Genomic DNA, 25865 nt, shown 5'->3' with positions numbered 1-25865 from the left:
AATGCAGGGTTCCAGAGAATAGCAAGGAGAGACAAGAAGGCCTTCTTAAATGAACAATGCAAAGAAATCGAGGAAAACAACAGAATGGGAAAGACTAGAGATCTCTTCAAGAAAATTGGAGATCTCAAGGGAACGTTTTGTGCAAAGACGGGCATGATAAAGGACAAAGAAGGCAGGGACCTAACAGAAGCAGATGAGATTAAGAAGAGGTGGCAAGAATACACAGAAGAACTATACAGGAAAGATCTGAATGTCCCTGATAGCCATTATAGTGCGGTCACTGAACTTGAGCCAGACATCCTAGAGAGTGAAGTCAAGTGGGCCTTAGGAAGCATTAGTAACAACAAAGCTAGCGGAGATGACAGTATTCCAGCCGAGCTATTTAAAATCCTAAAAGATGATGCTGTTAAAGTGCTGCATTCAATATGCCAACAAATCTGGAACACTCAACAGTGGCCACAAGACTGGAAAAGGTGAGTTTACATTCCAATTCCAAAGAAGGGCAACGCCAAAGAGTGTTCAAACTACCGCACAATTGCGCTCATTTCACATGCCAGCAAGGTGATGCTCAAAATCCTACAAGCTAGGCTTCAGCAGTATGCGAACCGAGAACTACCGGAAGTACAAGCTGGGTTTCAAAGAGGCAGAGGAACTAGAGATCAAATCGCCAACATTCGCTGCATCTTGGAGAAAGCAAGAGAATTCCAGAAAAACGTCTATTTCTGCTTAATTGACTACGCTAAAGCCTTTGATTGTGTGGATCACAACAAACTGTGGCAAATTCTTAAAGCGATGGGAGTACCAGACCACCTTACCTGTCTCCTGAGAAACCTGTACGAGGGTCAAGAAGCAACAGTAAGAACCAGAGATGGAACAACCGATTGGTTCAAAATTGGGAAAGGAGTACGACAAGGCTGCATATTGTCACCCTGCTTATTTAACTTATATGCAGAGTACATCATGAGAAACGCCGGGTTGGATGAATCAGAGGTCGGAATTAAGATTGCCGGGAGAATTATCAACAACCTCCGATATGCAGACGATACCACCCTAATGGCAGAAAGCGAAGAGGATCTCAAGAGCCTCTTGTTGAGGGTGAAAGAGGAGAGTGCAAAAGCTGGTTTGAAACTCAACATTAAAAAAACTAAGATCATGTCATCTGGCCCTATCACTTCCTGGCATATAGAAGGGGAAGAAATGGAAGCAGTGACAGATTTTACTTTCTTGGGCTCCAAGATCACCGCAGACGGTGACTGTAGCCATGAAATTAAAAGACGCTTGCTCCTTGGGAGGAAAGCTATGGCCAACCTAGACAGCATAGTAAGAAGCAGAGACATCACCTTGCTGACAAAGGTCCGTCTAATCAAAGCTATGGTTTTCCCAGTAGTAATGTATGGCTGTGAGAGCTGGACTATAAGGAAGGCTGAGCGCCGAAGAATTGATGCTTTCGAACTGTGGTGCTGGAGAAGACTCTTACGAGTCCCCTGGACTGCAAAGAGGTCAAATCAGTCCATCCTAAAGGAAATCAACCCTGACTGCTCATTGGAAGGACAGATAATGAAGCTGAAGCTCCAATATTTTGGCCACCTAATGCGAAGAGAAAACTCCCTGGAAAAGACCCTGATGCTGGGAAAGACTGAAGGCAAAAGGAGAAGGGGACGGCAGAGGATGAGATGGCTAGATAGCATCACGGATGCAATGAATATGAACTTGAGCACGCTCCGGGAGAGAGCGCAGGACAGGAAGGCGTGGCGTGCTATGGTCCATGGAGTCACGAAGAGTCGGACACGACTGAACGACTGAACAACAACAACAACAACAGAGATGCTCTAGGTTGTTGGGGGAGAGACAACCCAGATTCGGAACCTACTTCCCCAATAACCCACAGTTTCCAGATCGCACACAATACTGAACAATGGCCTTGGGTTGTTAGCCCTTCCTGCTTGCAGCGAGAGCGATTGGGTGGTGGGAGCCAGTATGCTCGCTCGTTCTCACTCATTCATATCAACCCAGCATTTAAAAAAAAACACCTCATGTTGTTGTGACATGCAAACCAGGCCATTGTGGGCTCAATGTTTACTGTTTTTACTTTTGAAACAAAAAAGCTTTACAGACAGAACTAGTTACGAAGATGGCAGTTGGCGTATGGGTTCTCCAGTTCTGAATTCTGTTCTGAATGTAACATGTATGACTGCCCAACAGCTGAGGAGAAATTGTATGGGTGTGCTTGGACTCCTGCCTTTTAGAGAACAAACAAATAGGACCAGCAACAAAACATTGCAGCATGGAGTGTTTAGGGCTCCAGCCATGCCCTTTTCCAGGATACTCCATTCTGTTCCGTCCTCCCCTGCTCCACACACCAACAGACATTCCACATTCTACGGCCACTGAGTATGCTCATTCCTCATTATGTTTGCGAGGGATTTCCCCTTAGTTTATTTCCTAGAGGGGTTTCATAATTCTGCAAAACTTGGGGTTCCTCTGAGCTTGCTGATACCTCTCTCTTCTGCATGAACGGGGCTGTTTTGGCTATACAAAGATCGGCATTCATAGAATGAGTTAGCAGTATTTATATACTGCTTCTCATTTCAAACATATCCCGAAGTGGTCAAACAAACACCACACACACATACACACAGTAGTGTCATGAGATTGGTACAAAGATAGCTCATGGCTGGGGGAACGCCAAAGCAGACAGATACATTTTAAATAAACACCTAAAATACACCAGCGTTGAGGCCTGACGTACCTCAGAGAGGAGGTCATTCCACTGAGTGGGTGCCACTACAGAGAAGGCCCGACTCCATGTCGCTGCCAAAAACAGAAATCTGCGTTTTCTTCCAAAAAGTGTGAGAACAAATTACATTTTTGTAGGGGGCAGAACGGAATTCTGGGAATTTTGGGAGGCTGGGGGTTAATTGGGATAAGTCGTGGTGGCATAGTTCTTTTCAATCTTTTTCACAACATAGTTTAGCCGGTGCTGCAAGCAGCAGCAGCAGCAACACCCTTCTCAGTGGCCCACTGCCCAGGCTCGGCACGAGGCCCAGGTGAAGCAGTCTGCACACAGTGCTTACAGTCTGTTCTGCACACAAAGCAAAGCAGACTCCACATCAGACAAGGCAAGTCTTTGAAGAGCGCGCTGCATAAAGTCGTGGCTAGAAGGTTCTCCCATAACGAGCTGTTGTTCTGAGGAAGGGCTGCAGTCTACTGAAGCCTTAGGAAGGCTGGCAGAGTCTGCTCTTTCAGTGGCTCCACCCCTGCTGGATACTGATTGCAATTCTTAAAGGGACGGTGTCAGTTTCTTTAGTCTCATGCTCCTGCGTGGCTGAGGAACAGGGGAGGCCTCCTAGGCCTCAGACCAAAAATACACAATGTGTATGTTAGGATAGTGATGGCACTGAAATTCATAATGAGGGGTGGGAAAGGCAAACTGAAATGTTCCCCGCTCCAAACCTGTTATGAAACAAGCCCAAACTCTATCGAAGTTGTAGCTCTGCTTGTAATAGGATTGTCCCAACACCAGCTTTTCCCACCCACTTTCTTTCCCAGCCCAAATTATTGGTAGCACTGACAGGGAGGCTTTCTTTAAGGCTACTGGTCTGCCGCAGCAGTGTTCCAGACATAAAGAACTATAGGAAATTAGTTCCCATTGCTGCTAATGCCCAAGATGCTGTCTGACATGCTTGCATCAGCATCTTGGATATCATGAACCACTGTAAATGTAGTTCCCACAGTTCCACTGGAGCCAGGGTGGGCAGCCACTTTGGTTCAGGGGCCAGATTACCTCCCCAGACCTAGCCGGCAGGCCAGATGATGTCAAGGGACCCCACCCTGAAGCCCTTCCCCTCCCATGACATCAACTGCCCCACCTATTTATTTATTAAATTTATTAACTGCCCATCTAGCTGGTCACCCAGCCACTCTGGGCGATGTACAACAATAAAACAGCTAAAACAATAAAATTCTACATTAAAAACATATTTCTAAAAATACCCTAACCCACCCCAAATGCCTGCCTGAACAACCACGTTTTTAATGCGTGACGGAAGCTCATTAAAGTGGGGGCATGGCGGAGTTCCCTATGAAGGGAGTTCCACAGAGTGGGGGGGCACCACAGAGAAGGCCCTCTCCCTCATCCTCACCAGTCTAGCTGTCCTGGCTGATGGGACGGAGAGAAGGCCATCCAAGGCTGATCTTGTTGAGTGGCCTATCTGGTGTTGCTGGAGGCGCTCCTTGAGATAGGCTGGGCCGGAACCGTATAGGGTTTTAAAGGTCAAAACCAACGCCTTGAATTTGGCCCAGAAAACAACTGGTAACCAGTGCAACTCCTTCAGCACTGGAGTGATGTGAACTCGCCAGCGGCTGCCTTTAATCAGGCGAGCTGCCACGTTCTGTACCAGCTGCAGTTTCCGAACTGTCTTCAAAGGTAACCCCATGTAGAGCGCATTACAGTAGTCTAAACGAGAGGAGACCAGTGCATGTCAACAAAGATGATCAGGGGACTGGAAACAAAGCCCTATGAAGAGAGACTGCAAGAACTGGGCATGTTTAGCCTTGAGAAGAGAAGACTGATGGGAGATATGATAGCGCTCTTCAAGGACTTGAAAGGTTGTCACAGAGAGGAAGGCCAGGATCTCTTCTTGATCATCCCAGAGTGCAGGACACGGAATAATGGGCTTAAGTTACAGGAAGCCAGATTCCAGCTGAACATCAGGATAAACTTCCTGACTGTTAGAGCAATACGACAATTGAGCCAATTACCTAGGGAGGTGGTGGGCTCTCCCACACTGGAGGCATTCAAGACGAGGCTGGACCGCCATCTGTCAGGGATGCTCTGACTTGGATTCCTGCATTGAGCAGGGGATTGGACTCGATGGCCTTGTAGGCCCCTTCCAACCCTACTATTTTATGATTCTGTGATTCTATGTACTACCGATGGGAGCAGATGGTCGGGAAGGTAGGGGCGCAACTGCCGTATCAGATGGAGTTGGTATAGCGCTGTCCGGCTCACAGTTGACACCTGAGCCTCCATGGACAGCTGGGAGTCTAAAATGACCCCCAGGCTGCGGACCTGGTCTTTTTGACGTACCCCATTCAACACTGGGTCAACATCCCCCAACTCCTCTTGTCTCCCACCAAAAGTACCTCGGTCTTGTCAGGGTTCAGCTTCAGCTTATTCCTCCCCATCCAGCCACTCACCATCTCCAGACATTTGGACAGGGATTCTATGGCCAACCTTGGTGAAGATTTGAACGAGAGGTAGAGCTGCGTGTCATCCGCTTATTGATGACACCGCACCCCAAACCTCCTGATGATAGCCCCCAGCGGCTTCACATAGATGTTAAATAGCATCGGGGAGAGGATGGAACCCTGTGGCACGCCAGACGTGAGCAGCCACGGGTCCGAAACCTCCTCTCCCTGTGCAACCCTCTAGTACCTGCCAGAGAGGAAGGACCAGAACCACCGCAATATGGTATCTCCAATGCCCAACCACTCCAGGCAGTCCAGGAGGATACCATGGTCAACGGTATCAAAAGCCGCTGAGAGGTCGAGGAGAACAAGGCAGGAGCATTCACCCCTATCCAGAGCCTTTCTCATATCATCCACCAAGGCGACCAAGGCCGTTTCTGTCCCATGCCCAGGCCTGAAGCCCGACTGAAATGGATCTGGATAATCGGCTTCTTCCAAGTGTGCCTTCAGCTGCATTGACACCACCAGCTCAATCACCTTGCCCAAAAATGGCAGATTCGAGACTGGGCGAAAGTTGTTCAGAACTTGGGGATCCAAGGAGGGCTTCTTTAAGAGTGGTCTTATCACTGCCTCCTCGAGGGCTGATGGCATCACTCCCTCCTCAAGGGAGGCATTCACCACCGCCCTGATCCCCTCACCCAATCTCTCTCTGCAGCCCATAATGAGCCAAGATGGGCAAGGATCAAGTAAGCAAGTGGTCGGCCTTACAGATGAAAGCACCTACTTTTGGGGAGGGAAATTCTCCATGCAGAGAGAGGCACAGAGCTCCATGCCTCTCTCTGCACAGAGAAAGGAACTTGGACAGGGCTCGCAGGAGCCAACTCCTGCAAACTCCAGGCAAATCAGGTTCTTTCCAGTGACACTCGCATCCTGATCAGGGCGCAAGTGGGGTGAGAAGGGACTCAGCCGGGGCTTTCAGGAACTGGCTCTAGGAGCAAAAGCTCTGGAAACATACGTACTGTAATTCATACGTACTGTAGCACGTGGGATGCTGCTGTGGCTGTTCCAAGGGCTTAACAAAGGCCCCATCACAAAGCTTTCTCATTGTTGCTGCCACTGCTGCCTGGTAAACTTTGGGGAAAGCAGTGGCAGGAGGCTGGGCAGGGGTGGAAATACTACGAGATGTTTCAGGAGCTAGGCATGCCATATAGATACATAGATATAAGGAAATAAGTTTGCATCAACATACTCAAGCATGATCTACATTAATTTTGAGAGCCAGCATGGTATAGTGGTTAAAAAGTGGGACTGGGAGTCAGGAGATCTGGGTTCTGTTCCCCACTCGGCCATGAAGTTCACTGGGTAATTTTGGGCCAGTCACAGACTCTCAGCCTAACTACAGGGTTGCTGTGAGGATAAAATGGAGAAAAGGAGGACCATGTAAACTTCCTTGGGTTCCTTGCAAGAGGAAAAAAAGGTGGAATATAAATATACAAATAATAAATAAATAAAATCTACATTATTTTAGCCAAAATGTTTCCCTCATGGTAATGAGCTTGCAGCCCAGGCCAAATTCCACCCCCCACTCCCAGCCTGGGTAAATATTCCTGTTCCCCCATCCTTTGATCTTTCTTCATCTTTTAGAAAAGAAAGCAAGAAGGGCAATCATACAGAATTTGATTTGTTTCTCATTCATATATCTCTAATGGCTGATCCATAACACACACTGGAAAACCTATGGTTTTCTTAGTGTTGTTCCTTTGCATACAGCTGAAACATATGAGCATATGAAGTAAGAACAGAAGAAAAAGCCAAACTGGTGCAGATTGCATTTCTTTAACCACTGAGTGACTACAAAGACTCCCCACATAGCAGAGATTAGGGAGAAGGACTTCCAGATCAGAGGGTGGCTTGTCTAAACAGCCGTGAGCCCTGGCAGATTTTTGTCTATAAAGCACTGGAAACAAACAGTAATACTAAAAATTAAATTGGGCAAATGGCAAGGAAGAAACATTTGATGGAAGGATTTAGGTTGATAGGCCCAATTTTGCATTTCTCTCCTTTTCAGCTTACAATAAGCAGGATTTAACTGCTTGGGGGGGGGTGCGCATGCGCATATGTGGAAGTGCACGCATGCTGCAGAACTGAAAAAGCAGCTATACACCAAATCATAGCCTGGGGTAGTCTTGTAATGAGTTAAGCAAATATCTAATAAATAAGCATTTATTTATTTGTAATGAGTTAAGCAAATATCTAATAATAACATCTGTTTCTGGAACAAGAGCTTTGTCTACCAAGCTACAGATCAGGGCTTGCCTGCCCTTCTAAATAAACACAACCACTAAAGAAATTCAGATGATTTATGCAGCTGCAGAATTCACAAGCCTTGCAGAAGCCTTATAAAGGATGTAGGCAATCAACCAAACAAGGAACTGAGTGAACCTAAAAACAAGGCCTTAATCAAAAGAAATTTTAAAAGCAAAACTTTCACCTAAGCTGCACAGTGTTGTTTTTGTTTGGCACAGATTTTACCAGCAGAGTAATATCCTTTAACCCCTTCATGGATCACTGCCTTGTTGTGGCGAAGGGGCTTGCGTAACTCAGTAAAGCCATAAGCTATGCCGTGCAGGGCCACCCAAGACGGACAGGTCATGGCGGAGAGTTCTGACAAAATGTGGTCCACTGGAGAAGGAAATGGCAACCCACTCCAGTATTCTTGCCAAGGAAACCCCATGGAACGTATCACAAGGCTAAAAGAGATGACGCCGGAAGATGAGCCCCTCAGGTCGGAAGGTGTCCAATATGCTACTGGGGAAGAGCAGAGGGTATTTCCAAGTAGCGCCAGAAAGAGTGAAGCGGCTGGGCCAAACCCGAAAGGACACTCAGCTGTGGATGTGTCTGGTGGTGAAAAGAAAATCCGATGCTGTAAAGAACAATATTGTTTAGGAACCTGGAATGTCAGATCAATGAATCAAGGTAAGCTGGAGGTGGTCAAACATGAGATGGCAAGATTGAACATCGACATCTTGGGAATCAGCGAACTAAAATGGACAGGCATGGGCGAATTTAATTCAGGTGACCATCATATCTACTCTTGTGGGCAAGAATCCCTTAGAAGAAATGGAGTAGCACTCATACTCAACAAAAGGGTGGGAAAAGCAGTACTGGGGTACAATCTTAAAAATGATAGAATGATCTCAGTACGAATCCAAGGCAAACCATTCAACATCACAGTAATTCAAGTCTATGCCCCAACCACTGAGGCCGAAGAAGCTGAGGTTGATCGGTTCTATGAAGACCTACAACACCTTCTAGAACTAACACCAAAAAAAGATGTCCTCTTCATCATAGGGGATTGGAATGCTAAAGTAGGAAGTCAAGAAATCACCGGGATAACAGGCAAGCATGGCCTTGGTGTACAAAATGAAGCAGGACAAAAGCTAATAGAGTTTTGCCAAGAGAACATGCTGATCATAGCAAACACTCTTTTCCAACAGCACAAGAGGCGACTCTACACATGGACGTCACCAGATGGTCAATATCGAAATCAGATTGATTATGTCCTTTGCAACCAAAGATGGAGAAGCTCCATACAGTCAGTAAAAACAAGACCTGGAGCTGACTGTGGCTCAGATCATGAGCTGCTTCTTGCAAAATTTCGGCTTAAATTGAAGAACGTCGGGAAAACCACTAAACCGTTCAGGTATGACCTAAATCATATCCCTTATGAATATACAGTGGAGGTGAGGAATAGATTTAAGGGATTAGACCTGATAGACAGAGTGCCTGAGGAACTATGGACGGAGGTCCGTAACATTGTTCAGGAGGCAGCAACGAAATCCATCCCAAAGAAAAAGAAATGCAAGAAAGCCAAGTGGCTGTCTGATGAGGCTTTACAAGTAGCTGAGGAAAGAAGGGAAGCGAAAAGCAAGAGAGAAAGGGGAAGATATACCCAACTGAATGCAGAGTTCCAGAGAATAGCAAGGAGAGACAAGAAGGCCTTCTTAAATGAACAGTGCAAAGAAATCGAGGAAAACAACAGAATGGGAAAGACTAGAGATCTCTTCAAGAAAATTGGAGATCTCAAGGGAACGTTTTGTGCAAAGACGGGCATGATAAAGGACAAAGAAGGCAGGGACCTAACAGAAGCAGATGAGATTAAGAAGAGGTGGCAAGAATACACAGAAGAACTATACAGGAAAGATCTGAATGTCCCTGATAGCCATGATAGTGCGGTCACTGAACTTGAGCCGGACATCCTCGAGAGTGAAGTCAAGTGGGCCTTAGGAAGCAGTAGTAACAACAAAGCTAGCGGAGATGACAGTATTCCAGCCGAGCTATTTAAAATCCTAAAAGATGATGCTGTTAAAGTGCTGCATTCAATATGCCAACAAATCTGGAACACTCAACAGTGGCCACAAGACTGGAAAAGGTCAGTTTACATTCCAATTCCAAAGAAGGGCAACGCCAAAGAGTGTTCAAAGTACCGCACAATTGCGCTCATTTCACATGCCAGCAAGGTGATGCTCAAAATCCTACAAGCTAGGCTTCAGCAGTATGCGAACCGAGAACTACCGGAAGTACAAGCTGGGTTTCGAAGAGGCAGAGGAACTAGAGATCAAATCGCCAACATTCGCTGCATCATGGAGAAAGCAAGAGAATTCCAGAAAAACGTCTATTTCTGCTTCATTGACTACGCTAAAGCCTTTGATTGTGTGGATCACAACAAACTGTGGCAAATTCTGAAAGTGATGGGAGTACCAGACCACCTTACCTGTCTCCTGAGAAACCTGTACGAGGGTCAAGAAGCAACAGTAAGAACCAGAGATGGAACAACTGATTGGTTCAAAATTGGGAAAGGAGTACAAGGCTGCATATTGTCACCCTGCTTATTTAACTTATATGCAGAGTACATCATGAGAAATGCCGGGTTGGATGAATCAGAGGTCGGAATTAAGATTGCCGGGAGAATTATCAACAACCTCCGATATGCAGACGATACCACCCTAATGGCAGAAAGCGAAGAGGATCTCAAGAGCCTCTTGTTGAGGGTGAAAGAGGAGAGTGCAAAAGCTGGTTTGAAACTCAACATTAAAAAAACTAAGATCATGGCATCTGGCCCCATCACTTCCTGGCATATAGAAGGGGAAGAAATGGAAGCAGTGACAGATTTTACTTTCTTGGGCTCCAAGATCACCGCAGACGGTGACCGTAGCCATGAAATTAAAAGACGCTTGCTCCTTGGGAGGAAAGCTATGGCCAACCTAGACAGCATAGTAAGAAGCAGAGACATCACCTTGCCGACAAAGGTCCGTCTAATCAAAGCTATGGTTTTCCCAGTAGTAATGTATGGCTGTGAGAGCTGGACTATAAGGAAGGCTGAGCGCCGAAGAATTGATGCTTTCGAACTGTGGTGCTGGAGAAGACTCTTACGAGTCCCCTGGACTGCAAGGAGGTCAAATCAGTCCATCCTAAAGGAAATCAACCCTGAGTGCTCATTGGAAGGACAGATACTGAAGCTGAAGCTGAAATATTTTGGCCACCTAATGTGAAGAGAAAACTCCCTGGAAAAGGCCCTGATGCTGGGAAAGACTGAAGGCCAAAGGAGAAGGGGACGGCAGAGGATGAGATGGCTAGATAGCATCACGGATGCAATGAATATGAACTTGAGCACGCTCCGGGAGAGAGCGCAGGACAGGAAGGCCTGGCGTGCTATGGTCCATAGGGTCACGAAGAGTCGGACACGACTGAACAACAACAACAAATATCCTTTAAAAGGCATGCAAATACATTTTAATGCACAAAACCCATTAAACCACTTTCTTTAGTAAAAAATACTTTTATTTGCTGAAGAATGCTACTTTTTCTTCTTACTTTATTAGAGCTTATTCAGATGAAACATAAAATACTAGGCTTTGCAAATGAGGAAATCACTCATGCTTCCAGATTCCCACTCCAAAATAGGACATCCTAAGCTCTAAACTGCTTAGGGCTGAGAGGTATCTGGATGACTGCCTGATCCCATCTGAACCTGCCTGTTTTAATGCTGAATCTGCTTTTCTAATATTCATATAGGTTTTAATGTTGTGTTGCTACTGCTCTGCTTTAATTATTTTTATTTTTGTAAGCTTCCATGTGGACTTCTTAAAAGGGGAATGGTGAGGTATATTTTTAAAAAAAATAGGTTCAAGGGACACACCCATAGACAAGGCTAAGGCAGCTTTAGATGATACGAATTTTATCCATGCATCAGTGCGTTGAATATTATATTTTCATTGGAGATTCAACCGCATGTATGTTTTTTGCATCTTCAATCCCTGCTTTGAATGTAATGTCTGAATGACACTTAAGGCTGCAATCCTATGCTGATTTACCTGGGAGTAAAGTAGGCAAAGCATAGCTTGATCACAGCTATTTTTAAAGCTGTAGGAGCCATATTCAGAGCAGAGATGCATTTCCTTAGTGGCGTCTGACAACTCAGCTCTTAAAATTACAATATAGTTATAAAACTGTCTTAATGGTAGAACATGAGATTGCAACTGATCTATAATGAAAGGAAATTAAGGCTTCAGTCCTATACCCACCTTGGAGTAAGTCTCCTTTGAATTCAAGGGGGATTAGTCTGATGTAGGCACTTTTAGTCAATAATGATACAAATATTATTTCAAGTTGCGCTCTTTAAAAGGAAACTGAGGTGACATCTTCTGAGTTAACTGGTTTCCTGACATCATTGTACTCCTCTCTCTGTTGATATAAAATTCAGGGTGGAGGGGCTTCAGGAGGGAGAGGCCTGTCCCTTGACATCATCTGACCCCCAGAGTCAGAACATTTCCCCACCCCAGTTTTACATGCTATAGCATGCAATTCATATGCTACATAATAGTGTGGCTTTAACTGAGCATATTTGGCTCTAGGTCCAGTGTGCTTTTAATTATAAGCATTACAAAACAAATTTGTTTGCAAATAACACATTAGCATCAACTGCTAGAGAGAAAGATCGTAATATAATCTGTACCTCTGTAAATTTAGCTTTGCTTTAAATATTCTTGTTATTTTCCAATGATGAATAGACCTCCAGTACATTTTATACTCCATCTTTGAACCACAAGCTGTGGTGTCCAAGGGGGAAATCCCTAATAAAACAAACAAAAAGACTGGAATTGGAAGGGAGATGTTTTTACCTGCCTAACTGCACAGTCCTTGGTCAGGAAGCAAGTTCCATTTAGTTCAGCGAGGCTTTACTCTTAGGTAAGGGCCTATAGGATTGCAGCCTTAGCCAACAAATCTAGACGCACTTTGGGGTAACTACCAACAGAATGGGACTTACTTCTAAGGAAACATGTATAGGATTGCATAGTAAAGTTACTATCTTATTCATGCTTCCTAGGGTGGGGAATAAGTCTCATTGAGCATAGTGGGACCCTGTTCTGAGTACTTTCTTCTGAGTAGATACAAATGCATAGAATTGCATTGCATGTGATATTTTTCCTGTTATATTCCTTTTCTGCTTGCTGAAGTGTGTAAGTGAGAGAGGAAGGAGTGGGGGAAGACGTGATGGGAAGAGGGAGAGAAAGAGATTTTGTGTGATTGAACACATGCATTTTTGGTATGGTATGTTGAATTTAAACCTGGTGTGGTGCTGTGAACATGCTGGTATGGTGTATCCTGAGTATATATATTTTTCAGTCCTATCATTCTGCTAGATCTAGCAAAGATGGGAATGGAGGTATCCTGAAGATTTGTTCCATTTATATTCCCCCTTTCCACCAACTATGGTGCTGTGTTGAAAGTGGCTTACGATAACAATATACAGATTGAAGACAAAATCTTAGCTAAAACATAACATAAAAGCAAATCAATTAAAACCACAGTGAAAAACATAGCAAGAAAAGAAATAACACCCCACGGCTGTGGTGGTTCAGCTATAATGTTCAAAGTCAGGGAGCATTGCTTGCTTGCTCATATAAAAACTGCCCAAAGCTGGACAATTCACATCTAGCAGTGTGTGAACTTACTGATCTCCCTTTCTAGTGCCTCACTGTCTGATGTTCTATTGGACAGTTCACACCCATGAGCCTGCAAAATTCCAGTGAACTTTTGAACGTGCTGTACCGCATCAGTAAATTCTTCCAAAGTCAAAATCTGTAGGATGCCTATGATCATAGTACATATAAAGACATTGGCTTCAGACACAAGGAAAGTATGTTTACATGCAACTCCAACATTTCTTCCTCTTTTTTCACTTGGAAAATGTCATTTTTCAGCTGCTATGGCATTATAGACTTTATAAACCTTTCTGTTTAAAATCAAGCAGAAAATGATCAGTGTTGTGTCTTAAAACTATATGCCTTAAGGAAAACACAACAATCAGATGTGTTCCATAGGCTGCAATCCTATATACACATACCTGGGAGTAAATGCCATTGAACTCAGTGGGAATTACTTCTGAACAGACATGCATAGGATTGATAAGGTGAGTTGTATCGAAACTGTACTTAAAAAAAACAAAACACACACGTTGCATGTAGCCGAATTCAAAGATTGTGTGTGTGTGATTTCTAAGAATTTCTAAAGCCATAATCATGTCATAAAGGTCGCATGATAGCTACCAATGATTATGTTTCATGTCAGCTCAATAGTGTGCAGAACCTCCAATCACATCAGGTCATACTCAACATGCCATCAATCCTTTCTGCAACATCACCAGTGGCTAGTTGTGTGGAGTGGGAGGGAGCAGTGATGGCAGGAGATTGATGTGAACCTGCATGATTGGAGCTTTCAATACACAACCAAGGTAATGTGGGAACTGACCACAGGGGAGTAGTTTTTTAGCAGCTACCACACCATCTCTGTAAAATATTAACTGGCCCTAAGTCAAAGCACTTGACCCTTTTAAGAGAGACACTGTCAGCAGATAATCTCTATGGAACAAGGGTAATGGTGTCTTCCTGCTTTGTTTTCCATCCCTGCTGAGATAGGGGTAAATCCTTCCAATATCCAGTACTTCACTAACAATGTGAAATCAAGAAGGGAGTAAGATTCGCTAGCCAGTAATAACTATGTGCTGCACATAGGTCACTTGACACCTATCACTAATTGTCCCTTACTCTTTTCACAACTTTTCTGTAATGTGGCTTCAGTTTTGCAGTCACATCCTGTGTACAGACAGACAACTGCTTTTCAGAGACTTGAAGATTGTATGTTAATAGATCTATTGTTATCCATGGTACTGATACAGTTTTTGCTGTTTGGCTTTTGTCCCTGGACAAACAGATTTTCCATGGGGGAAGGGCTGTAGCACAGTGGTAGAGCACATCCTTCCCATTCAGAAGATCTTGGGTTCAGTGCCCAGCATCTCCAGTTAGGGCTGGGAAAGACCCTGACTAAAACTAGATGGACCGTTGGTTTGACTCAGTATAAGTCAGCTTATGTTCCAAAAGGATCAGGTAGCTATTGGTGGTAGCTGGTTGCATTTTTAGCTGTCATTTCTATTGTATTGCCAGGGGACAAAATGCCTTGCCATTTATGCTTACAACAACCCGGTGAAGTAAGCCTAGGGTGAGAGTCTTTCTCAAGCCCACTCAGAAAACCTCAAGTCCGAGAGGGGACTTGAAACCAGATTCCTCACATCCAAACCCAACACTGATCCTCACTGGCACAAATGTGACCTTTTTGGCAAGAACAGAATTGAGAACCTGCCATGACTCAGTTCTAAATCTTTAACACTCTCCTTTAAATGAATTGATCTTGCACCAGGGTCTTACTTTAAGGAATAGCAGATAGGACAGCTTTTTTTAAACTGCTGGTTCTATTTTATCTCATTTATTTATTTAAATTTCCTATTTTAAATGGAACTTGTTTTCAGTTGTCCTGTTGCTATTGGAAATAGGCCAAAAAACCTCACATATTTGAAATAGGACATGATTTCTTTAGAAATAGCTGTTGCCCATTTCCTAAGGTGTACCTCATAAGTCATGAAGATAGTGAGTTCAGAAGCAGAGGCTATGCTTTTTCTCTCCCTTACAAATTGAGAATATCACTCTCAAACGTCTGGTGGCTAGCAAGAATAATTATTTCTAATTTATATCAAACTGAAATGTGTCTGAAAGGTACTTTGAACTTCAAAATGTACAGTCTAAGAATCCTAAGAATGAAATTTCAGCTAAATATCTAGTAGAGTCATGTACTCGTTTGTTCCTCACATTCTAAGATATATTACATCGTATTTATGGTGCATATCTGTGATACCCAACCAAGCAGTACAGCCGGTTAGCACGTTGCGTCAGGTTGCCCTAGTATCAGAGTGCTTCCAGGATGTGCCAAGTATAAATTACATCTATTTAAAAATGGCTTGTTAACTAACACTCTTCCCCCACCGCATATACCTCAAGTTATGACCATGTATATGGATTTTTTGTTTGATTTTAGCTTTCTGTCTGCTGCCAGCCCAGTCCAACGCTACACACATACCCTCAAGAGCTTCTTGTCCTTTCAAATTGATCCCTGTCCTGCCTGCTGGTACCCTTGTATCTCTGGTTTTGGAGGCACATGGTTACAAACAAAGGAGAGGGTACGGGAAGAAACAGAAACATACCCCAAAAGAGAATAGGTAAGAGCAGCTTTTCCCTGTGGTGCATAAATGCCCTAACTAGGGATGGGTGGGAAATTTGTGGGGTTCTCAATTTTATGCAAGAATGCCCACTTCATACCTCCCAGACTGAACACAGAATGGAATACATTTCACTAATGAGATCAAACCCATACATTTCTGAGGCTTCCCAAAACTGAGTACATTTGAAATGTGCGTACAAAGAATGCATACATTTGAAAGTGCATGCGGACGACTGTTCTCAAGGGGGGGGTGTGAATATTTAAGAAATGTGTACAAATAATGCATACATTGGGGGTGGGGGAGAGAAGGCTCACAATCCGATGCAGACCCAAATCAGAATGAGCTTGGCGGTAGAAAAATGAGAACCTCAACAAGACTGAGCTTGACAGTCTCATGGATCCCTAGCCCTAAAGTCTACAAAGTGATGTGCCAAGTAAGGAGGATGCTCAAAAAGGTCAGCATATACAGCCAAGAGAGAGTACATGGATTGTAGTCTGGGGGGTGGGGGTGTCTCCATCAGCGATTTACTCTGAGATGGCTGCCTGTTGAGGTCGTTAGGGATACATGACATCGTGGCCATCCAGCAGCCACCCTGGAGCTTATCAGGGAAAAACCGGATTTCCTGAGACTGCTGAAAGTCCCATTCTTTTCCTCAAGTTGGATTCTCAGTGATATAGTTGCTGTGTGCCCCAACCCCCGCATTGACCTCGGGTATACTAGCCATGCCCAGGGGTGTGCCTTTCACCATGACCCTGGTCAAGAGGTGTTTCCTTTGTGTTTCCTGTCCCTGCACAAACCCATTAGTGTCTACTCAGAAGTAACTCCCATTGTGCTCAGTGAGGCTTGTCCCCTGAATGCCCACATCAGAATTTACAGAGTCACCTCAGTTGAAATGGCACAGTTTAAAGCACATTCCCTAAATGCTCCAAAGAGTGATCTCGAGGCTCCAATTCTCCCTAGTTTGGTGTATTGCCTTAGGAAGTAACTACTTCACAGCATCGTTATAGAGAACCTGCACAGTATCGGTTTGGTTAGACAGGGGGCTAGTTTCCCATGCCTGTGTTCTCCCCCCACCCTTCCCAGCACAAGCATATGTGTGTCTACTCGGAAGTAACTCCCATTGTGCTCAATGAGGCTTTCCCTCTGAATGCCCACATCAGAATTTACAAAGATCCCCATGAATTGAAGTGTAAAGCCTGTAAAGTGCTTCACCGATTTATCCATGTCTTGGTTTATTGCCTTAGGAAGTAACTACTTCACACCTTCCTTATAGAGATCTTGTGGTTAGAAAGAGGGCTGGTTTCCCATCTCCCCGTCATAGTCATCCCCTGTCTTTCCCAGCATAAGCATACATGTGCCTACTCAGAAGTAACTCCCTTGTGGTCAATGAGGCTTGCTCCTGAAATGCAGGTGTATCTGGACCTTCAGGGGGAAAAGGAGAAAGGGGGGGGGAGAGGAGGGTGAAGCCTCTCTTATTGGTTGAGCAGCCCCTGCCAGTCAGATGACGTTCACTCCAACCCCCACCCCCACCAGGAAGTATGTTCTGTGAAGTGATTTTTACTGGTGCGAAGCACTCCTTCGTGGAGCCTTGCATGGACTAAATCGCAGCAAAGCTGATTCCTTTAAAAAAAAATCTGGTACTCCATTCGCTTCTCCTTCTGTTGTCGTGGAGACACCAGCTGGGTTGATCGGATGATACAGTCACTGTTGGGACAAATAGATCGAGATATGAGCATTGTTCAACACTACACGTCTTCTGAAATGAAAGAATGCTCAATAGCAGAGCGGCACATATCTCTTTGGCACCTCATTGGTCTCTCTTTTTTCAAAGCAGATCTTATTAACATTTGATAGCAGCACATGACAGTATGTGAATTTGAGTTCTGACCAACTATATTGTATATATAGCTTCCGTCCACCTGTAAATGCTTAGCAACAGTACCCAGTGCTGAGTAAAGTATTGTTATGAATGTATGAAGCAGACAACTGGTTTTTCTAGCCCACTACAACCCTACAATCAAATATCCAGATCCCTTTAACTCATGGCAGCAATTGGACCTGGGATCTTTGACATGTAATGTTCTACCACTGAGTTATGGCCCCTCTCTGGCCCACAGAATCTCTCTGTGTTGAGATTCAGTGCTCCTTTTTAATGAAGCCCAACATGTCAGTTACCTTTCTTTTTAAGCAACTGAGAAGAGGACAGTGTTGAGTTATTTGTGAATAATGATCTACTGCATTGACTAAGATTATGTGACTGTTGACAGCTTTGTTGCTATATTAATTGTATCAGCCACATTACATTTATCTAATGGAATGGATACCAAACTGTATTCCGGATCTAATGAGACCATAGCCATAATGTACTTCCAGTGGAAAGCCTTTTGGTAGATAATTGACTGCTAAAGGGTTATAGTAAATTAGAGTGTGTTTCTGGATTCTTCCTGAATTGTAAGCTATGCCTTTAGATACATTCTGACATGTATGCAAAAATTATGTGTCCATATCGGGTTTTTTGCATCCCACCCCCAGTAGCCTCTGCTAAATCCAAGATACTTTCACATATGTGCTGCAGCGTTTTGGCATAATTGGATTGGTTAAGGACATTAATTACTCTTACAATAATCATCCTTACTCCTACATACTGTTCTATTGATTTCAGTGGAATAGATGATTTAAGTGAGTCTTGTAGAACTGAACCAGCCATGTCAACAGTAAGAGGACATGTCTTTCCTTTTCCCATTTATATTTTATAGTGGGAAGTGAGGATTATTTCAGCTACTGTATTTTCTTTATTAAATTTAAATGAGTACATTGATTAATTTGTACAAAACAGTATTTTTTATTATAAAATTAGGTCGAACAACTCAATGAGCAGAAAAATATATGTTTTGAGGAACTGTAATATCATTAGCATTGAGCTAAAACATTGAAATGATAGCTTTCGAATCTTATTATTAGTGTAAATGAGCATTGCTAAGTCGACAGTTCTGCTTTCCCAGCCGCACACCCATTTGCTGATTTAACTTGTTTTATTTTGCAGGGTTTTATCTTCTTGACTTTTGAAATTTCATGCATCAAGGTTAATACTCCCAGTGGCTTCTTCAGGGCAGTACAATACACAATTCCTGGTCCACATTAACTTTGCTCAGCAGTATCCCGAAGACGGATGAACATGTTCAACAGCCACCTCCTTTTGTACTATTGGACTACCATATGCCTTTTCATATTACTAGCAGCTTTGACAACTGCTGAAGATGTCACTAATAGCACTTTAAACCGCACTAACATGCTCTTAGGATCTGTGCCTGTGGTAATCTCCAGAATCGATCACATTATAGTCAAAGAAGGTTACAGTGCCTTGATTGACTGCAACGTTGAAGGCCACCCAGGCCCAGAGTACAAGTGGTACAACTCCAATGGCCATTTGGTGAAGGAAGATGGGGACAGAGGTATAGTTCTGAGAGATTTTTCATTCATCGTATGCAAATTACAGTGCTAAAGCACGATACATGAGATGGTGCAATTATTGTGTCACATTTTAACTTGGGTCACAAGGAGCTGTAGTTTATATTTATCCAGGGGTCCACAGATTACTTGACAGGTTGTAAGGGGCAACTATCCCTCTTCCTCTGGTTACTATCTCTACTCACCACAAAGATCACCTCCCCTGACTTATCTGGACATTACAGAGAACACAGAAAGGGGGATCTGAGCAGAAGAATCAAACCCCATGCCCTTTGATATTTCTGGCATGTTCAAAGAATGTGGGGCGAGGGAGGGAGAATTTGCCAGTCTGAACCCAAACCCCAGCCAAGTTGAGTCTTGGCCACTGCTATTGCTCTTCCCAATGCATCTGAGGAACCATTGGCGTCAATGGGGGTTTCCCTCCTAATTTAAGAAGCAGCTTCAGAGGGGTGATTTTTGTTGGGACTGAGGATTGGGAAGGATTAAGCCCATCTCACCTGCTGTAGCCATGATCCTGATCAGCCCCTCCTCCCACACCAGCAGCTGCTGTTTGCAATTAAAATATATATGCATGTGACATCAGACCATGTGTAATATAATAACAGCAACACAACAGTAATAATAATAATTAAACACCACCACCATATGTTTAACATTCTATGTAGTTTGGTCCTCAAAAAGGATATTGTAGTTAGAAAAGGTGTAGTAAGGAACAAGCAGGATGATGGTAGTGTGGGCTAGAACAGATTCCTTACAAGAGAAGGCTACAGTATTTGGAGCTTCTTAGTTTAGAAAAAAAGGCAACAAAGGAGGGGGCCTGATAGAAGTTTGGAAAGTGGATAGAAATACATTTTTCTTACTCATAATATTAGAAGTCGGACTCATCCAATGAAACTGATCGGCTGGATATTCAGGACGAGACAGAAGGAAGTATTTCTTTACAAAGCACATAATTAATTTATGGAACTCACTGCCACAAGATGTGTTGGCTGCTAATTTAAAGGGGCAAGATATGCTTCTGGATATACTTCTGGATGGTTGCTTGTCATGGTTACTTGCCATGACAGCTATGTACAATCAGTGGTTACTTGCTCTGATAGCTGTGTACAATCTCCACATTCAGAAGCAGTGTGCCACTGAATACCAGCTGATGGGGAATGACAGTGAGGGAAAAGTATTGCCTTCATGGCCTACTTGTGGGCTTCCCAGAAGCATCTTTCCAGAGGCAACTGGCAGGGCATGTCATTTTCTCTCTTTGTTTTCTGTGCAGCTAACTGTGTATGGCACAGATGTGTTTACGCATTTTGGGTCTGAAGGCAAAGAAAGGAACAAGCTGAACTGTGGAAAATGGAATTTCAGAAGCAGTGTGGGAGGCAATGCAGCACAAGCTTTTGTCCTTTGAATGATTCTGCTACAGTCTGAATGATACTGCTGGGGTCCTCGGAGCACTGATTTTCAAAGGACCTGTAATTTGCCGTGATGTTACACTAGCCAAGCACCTCTCACTGTGATGGGTGGGAGGCTTTGCGAATTGCAAGGCGAGGTGAGCAAAGGCATGGAACGTGATAACGCCTTTGCCACTGGAAGCATCCAGCGGTATGGGAAAGGCTGCCACCCTTGCTCATGCACTCAGCTCCCAATTTCCTTCCCCATGTAACACCCCTAAGCCAGACTGTTGTGTTGGGATTTCTGACATTAAGTGATTGGGGGGGGGGGGGGTAGTTCGATCTCTGGCATTCCAGACAGGACTGGGAAAGACTCTGGTGTGAAACCCTGGACACGTGCTGGCAGCCAGTGTAGCCAATCCCAAACTAGATGGACTAAATGTTTGACTTGGCATCTGGCAGCTTCTATATTCCTAAAAGAACTGAGTAGCAACTGAGGAGAAATACCTCTGCCAGAGAATTGCTGCCTGTCTGAGCAGACAATACTGGCCTAGATGGACAAATAGTCTGACCTGGCAAAAGGGAACGTCTTATGTTCTGGCAACTGGGAGAAATTGTTTAAACAGCATTCATAACAAGTCTAAAAATCCTTGAAAATCCAAATCAGAGTTTTGGTGCACATGAGCCTATTGATCTCATTGGGCATAAGCCTGCCTAACTCTGCTAAATTGCAGCCAAAGCCTTTTTCCACACATCTATTATTTAGAAGATTGGATCATTTTTCACTTAAACCACTTTAATTCCATTTACTTGCACAAAAATATTGGTGTTTAAACTGCAGGTCAGATGATTTTAGAATTACCGACAATGTACACAATTTAATCAGTGAGAAAGGCTTGAGGGACGTTTTCCCCTAAAAACACAACCAGCTTTTTAAACAAGCAATATTTTGCCTATCATCTGTGGCGGTTCTGTAGGGAGCAGTTTGTCAGGATTTCAAGCCCTCCCACTGAATAGTGAGGCAACAGAGACTCACTGTGCAATCTACAAAGTCTTTATTCATTTAAAACATGTCTTCACTCCTGTAGTGTCTGTGAAGGCTAGGAGCTGTTCTCTAAGCCTAATTAGCTAAACAAAGCAAGGCAGTTGTTTATCGAACAAATTTTCTTGCCTGCCTGACAGGCTTTTACTGGACTCCTCCTTCAGGGAGGGTCCTCTTGACCCAACTTCTGATGTGCAGCCAATCTGGCAGACTGCCTCCCATCTCTTCTCAACTTCACCTGCTTAACCCTGCGGTGGACTCTGGGATCTGTCAATCCTGGTGCTCCTGAGTTCCCACAAGGGGGACGGGGAAGATGGTCTCTGAACCTGGGTCTCCTGTTAGATAAGCTCCTGGGAAGATTCATCCCTGACTCCTGGAGAATCTTGGGGAATTTCCTCCCCCACTCTTTGTCGCGACTGGGCTTCTTGTAGCTCTGCCTCTGAATCTGATTTAGAATCTGAAAACAAACGAGGGAGCCTGGGTTCCATCCTGACACAGTTTGGGATATTGGCTAGATCTAGTTTGTTTGCTTGTTTATTTATTTATTAGATTTCTTAGCCGCCCATCTGGCTGGCTACCCGACCCCTCTAGGCGGCGTACAATATAAATAACAACACGAAATACAACAAATTTACATAATCAACTAAACAAAACAACATTGCTCTAAAACAACAACAAAACTAACCCACCCCAAATGCCCGCCTGAACAGCCAGATTTTGAAAGCCTGACGGAAGCTCATCAAAGTTAATGGCCACGTCTGCCCAAATACCAGACTTGGATTTTTAAAATATTTATATAGCTATGATATTCCATGATACAGATTATTATAGAGATTGTTAAAAAGAAAAGCTCTATGCAGACAATCTCAATGCATCGAGTATCTGGTCCCCTGAAAGAGGAAGCATGGTTGTGAGAATAAGTTTTCCGCTATAGTTTAATCTCAGCAAATACATTGTACTGATCATTTCTGCCATCTTTCCAGGAGGAAAATGGATTCTCGACAATGGACAACTAAATATTACTAGCGTGACATTTGAGGATCGAGGAAAATACACATGTATTGCTTCTAACATCTACGGCCAAGTGAATAATACAGTGACTCTGAGGGTTGTTTTTACCTCTGGAGATATGGGGATCTACTATATGATCGTATGCCTTGTAGCATTTACCATTGTTTTGATCTTAAACATTACTAGGCTGTGCATGATGAGCAGCCACCTGAAAAAGACCGAGAAAGCTATCAATGAATTCTTTCGGACAGAAGGAGCAGAAAAACTGCAAAAAGCTTTTGAGATTGCTAAACGCATCCCGATCATCACATCAGCAAAAACTCTTGAGCTCGCCAAAGTAACACAGTTCAAGACAATGGAGTTTGCCCGCTACATTGAAGAGTTAGCCAGGAGCGTCCCACTGCCCCCACTCATTATGAACTGTAGGACTATCATGGAAGAAATCATGGAGGTGGTGGGATTAGAGGAGCAAGGCCAGAACTTTGTAAGGCAGTCGGCTGAAGGACAGGAGACCACCGAAACAGAAGAGATGTACATGATCCCCAATCCCCTAAAGCGCAGTGACTCTCTCGCAGCTGACTCAGATGCATCTTCTCTGCACGAGCCACCGCTCAAGATTGCAATCAAAGTATCTGTTCACCAGTTGACTAAAAGGGACTGTGTCGATGACCAGTCACCAGATAGCATACAATTAGAGCTTAAAGAAGAGACGGAAGAGGAGAAAGAAGAGACAGTCCAAGTGCCGGCACAGCCTCCTGAGCCAATCTCCAAGTCTTCTGCTGAACTCAGCCAGACTGAACTGGGTCTGGGAAGCGACCAGGACATGGGCGCTGTTTATGAAAGCCATTTATGATCGTTTCTCTGCAAATCTATGCATAGCAAGAAAATTAGGTGGAGCACTCTTTGAAAACAAAAAGATGTCTTTGCCAAGAAGCCTTACCTGAAGAGTGTCGCAGCAAAAGCATGTATGTGGATATTCCTCAGCACTTTCTTCCTCATGATTTAACTTACGCTTAGCCAGCAGATTTGACAGAATACTTGGTATTGCGCTAATGTTTAATTGCTAATTTTGGTCCAGGGGATTTTAAAGAAAAATTTAGCTCACAAAATGTTTACCTCAGAGAACTCTTGCTTGCAACGGGGTACCTGGAAATCATGTGTAGCGCTTAGAAACAGGACTTCTAAGCTCTAGTTCCGAAGACTCTGACTTCAGAGCAGGGCTGCTGAAGTCAATGGAATAATTGTTCCCAGTTCTATGATTGAAATGTTGCCATTTTATTTAAACTGAGGAAAGAAGTAGTTTTTCACTTTGCTCTGTCACTTGCTCCATCGCATATTCTTGAAACTTCTGCTCCCATGAGTGTGAAATATTGCTCAAGAGGGAGCATTTCCATAGCCAAATTAAGGTCTTTGTGGGGTCTTTACAAACTGTCTGTGCTGAATTGTAGTAGAAGGCTAAAAGAAGGCCAAATCCATTTATTTCATTTGGAGCCAGACAGTTTGTCTTCAGGGCGTTGGGGTGAGGAAATGCCTATCGTCCTTCTTTTCCTCCTTGAAAGTAAACCCCCCCAACACATGTTTTTTTACAGAAAGGATACACAGGTCACCTGTTTTGGTTGAAAGAGGGGTTTTTTTTTCTCCAGCCAGAAAACCACATATGTGTAGTAGCTGCAGTCTGGAGCACAGCTACCCACTCCCCCAGCTACAATGACCACATGCAAATGAGGACAGAGCTTCTTGTGTAGAAGAGGGGATTTTTTATAGGTGAAGCTTCTCCAGCATCTTAATGGCAAACTGCACCTGGAAACATCCCCTCTTCAGCTGTCAAAGTGATGGGAACCCTGTCTAGGGTTTGCAAAGTACTCTTTAATTTTAATGAGATATGAATGCAGGTGTAGTCTGTTGCTGTTATGGGAATGGTACTTACAATCTGTAATTACGAAAAAATGAATAATTCACTTAATGTGTTCTTGTGGAAAGAAGCCATTAGACCTCTGTGAAGTCAGTGGATGTGAATTTGCACTGGCATTTATACTCAGCCTGGCACTGGGCACATACTATAAAATGTACTTGGTCTGGTGGAGATGAAATAACTTCGCCATGTAAATAGATGTGAACAAACTGAAGTTTCAGTCATTCCGGAGATAACTATTATGATCTGGTTTGTACCTTATTAGTTATAATATACACATTAGGCTCAGAGGCTCCAATCACTATAGCACAGACAGCCATCTTAGCATGGCTCCAGAGGATGCTACTTCCCGGACAACCCTAAGAGGCAGATATTTTTTCTACGTTGACTCTTAAATAGCCAGACAGTTAGGTATATTCTTTAATACAGGCCCTACGTAAGCAATTTTAAAAGAGAGTAATGCGTTGGAAATTTCACATAAAACGTCATGTGATCTTGCTTTCCCTCCTTTTAAGGGGCTCATCTACACTAGGCTTTTACTCTGGTTCTGCTCTGCCCTCAAGTTGATCAGGTCAGATGATGCGTGCCCCTCCCCATACCTAATGCGGCATTTCTTGCCCTTAATACAGGTGTGTGTTTTTTAATTCTATTTGTGGCGGGTTTTCAGGCACAGCGGCTTCAGTGCAGTTTGGGAGTCCATGAGACCTCAGCTGGCTTCACTGCAGGCTGGTGGAAGCGGCGCTGATTTGCAGAAGGGAAGAGTTGCATGAGGCGAGGGCTTACATCTACTCGGTAGTAACTCATTGCCTTGGGGATGGGAGTCAGCCCTGCTGCTTTGAAAGGATGCTGTTTCTACCCAGCCCTCAATCCCTGCCTGTCCCTTTAAATATTCTCTGAGTGGGGAGGGGAGCATAACGAGGCCCACAAGAACATAACAGCTCAAGAACATAAGAGCCCTGCTGCTGTATTGGACCAATACTCTGTTTTTCACAGTAGCCAACCAAAGGCCTATGGGAAGCCCACAAGCAGGACAGGCGGGCAATAGCCCTCTCCTACAGTTGTTTCTGAGCACTGGTATTCAGATGCAACGTGCCGCTGATCCTGGAAGGCACACATAGCCATTATGTCTAGTAGCCATCAATACCCTAATGCCCCAATCCCCTTGTAAAGCCAGCTAAGTTGTTGACCATCTTCACATTTTGTGTCAGCAAATTCCATACTTTAACTATGCCCTGTGTGAAGGAT

The 25865-nt window shown here is 44.0% G+C and overlaps 1 protein-coding gene across 2 annotated transcripts in view; it reads left to right on the top strand.

Annotated features, from left to right (window-relative positions):
- Positions 1-24793, top strand: part of MFAP3L (microfibril associated protein 3 like) — a 39847-nt gene extending 15054 nt beyond the window's left edge. Inside the window, exons 3-5 of one of the 2 annotated variants that reach the window (XM_084860288.1) lie at positions 15619-15799; positions 18846-19254; positions 22681-24793. In XM_084860288.1, coding sequence (XP_084716414.1) covers positions 18972-19254; positions 22681-23561 — 1164 coding nt within the window. In that variant the 5' untranslated portion in view covers positions 15619-15799; positions 18846-18971 and the 3' untranslated portion in view covers positions 23562-24793. The remainder of the gene's footprint in view (positions 1-15618; positions 15800-18845; positions 19255-22680) is intronic. The other variant, XM_084860289.1, reaches the window with a different exon arrangement.
- The last annotated feature ends 1072 nt before the right edge of the window (positions 24794-25865 follow it).

This window comes from Heloderma suspectum, chromosome 5 (assembly GCF_057233095.1).
Source record: "Heloderma suspectum isolate Gila_16-S chromosome 5, 16-S_ref, whole genome shotgun sequence".
Classification (NCBI taxonomy): domain Eukaryota; kingdom Metazoa; phylum Chordata; class Lepidosauria; order Squamata; family Helodermatidae; genus Heloderma; species Heloderma suspectum.
This window is presented reverse-complemented; position numbering and strand designations above follow the sequence as displayed.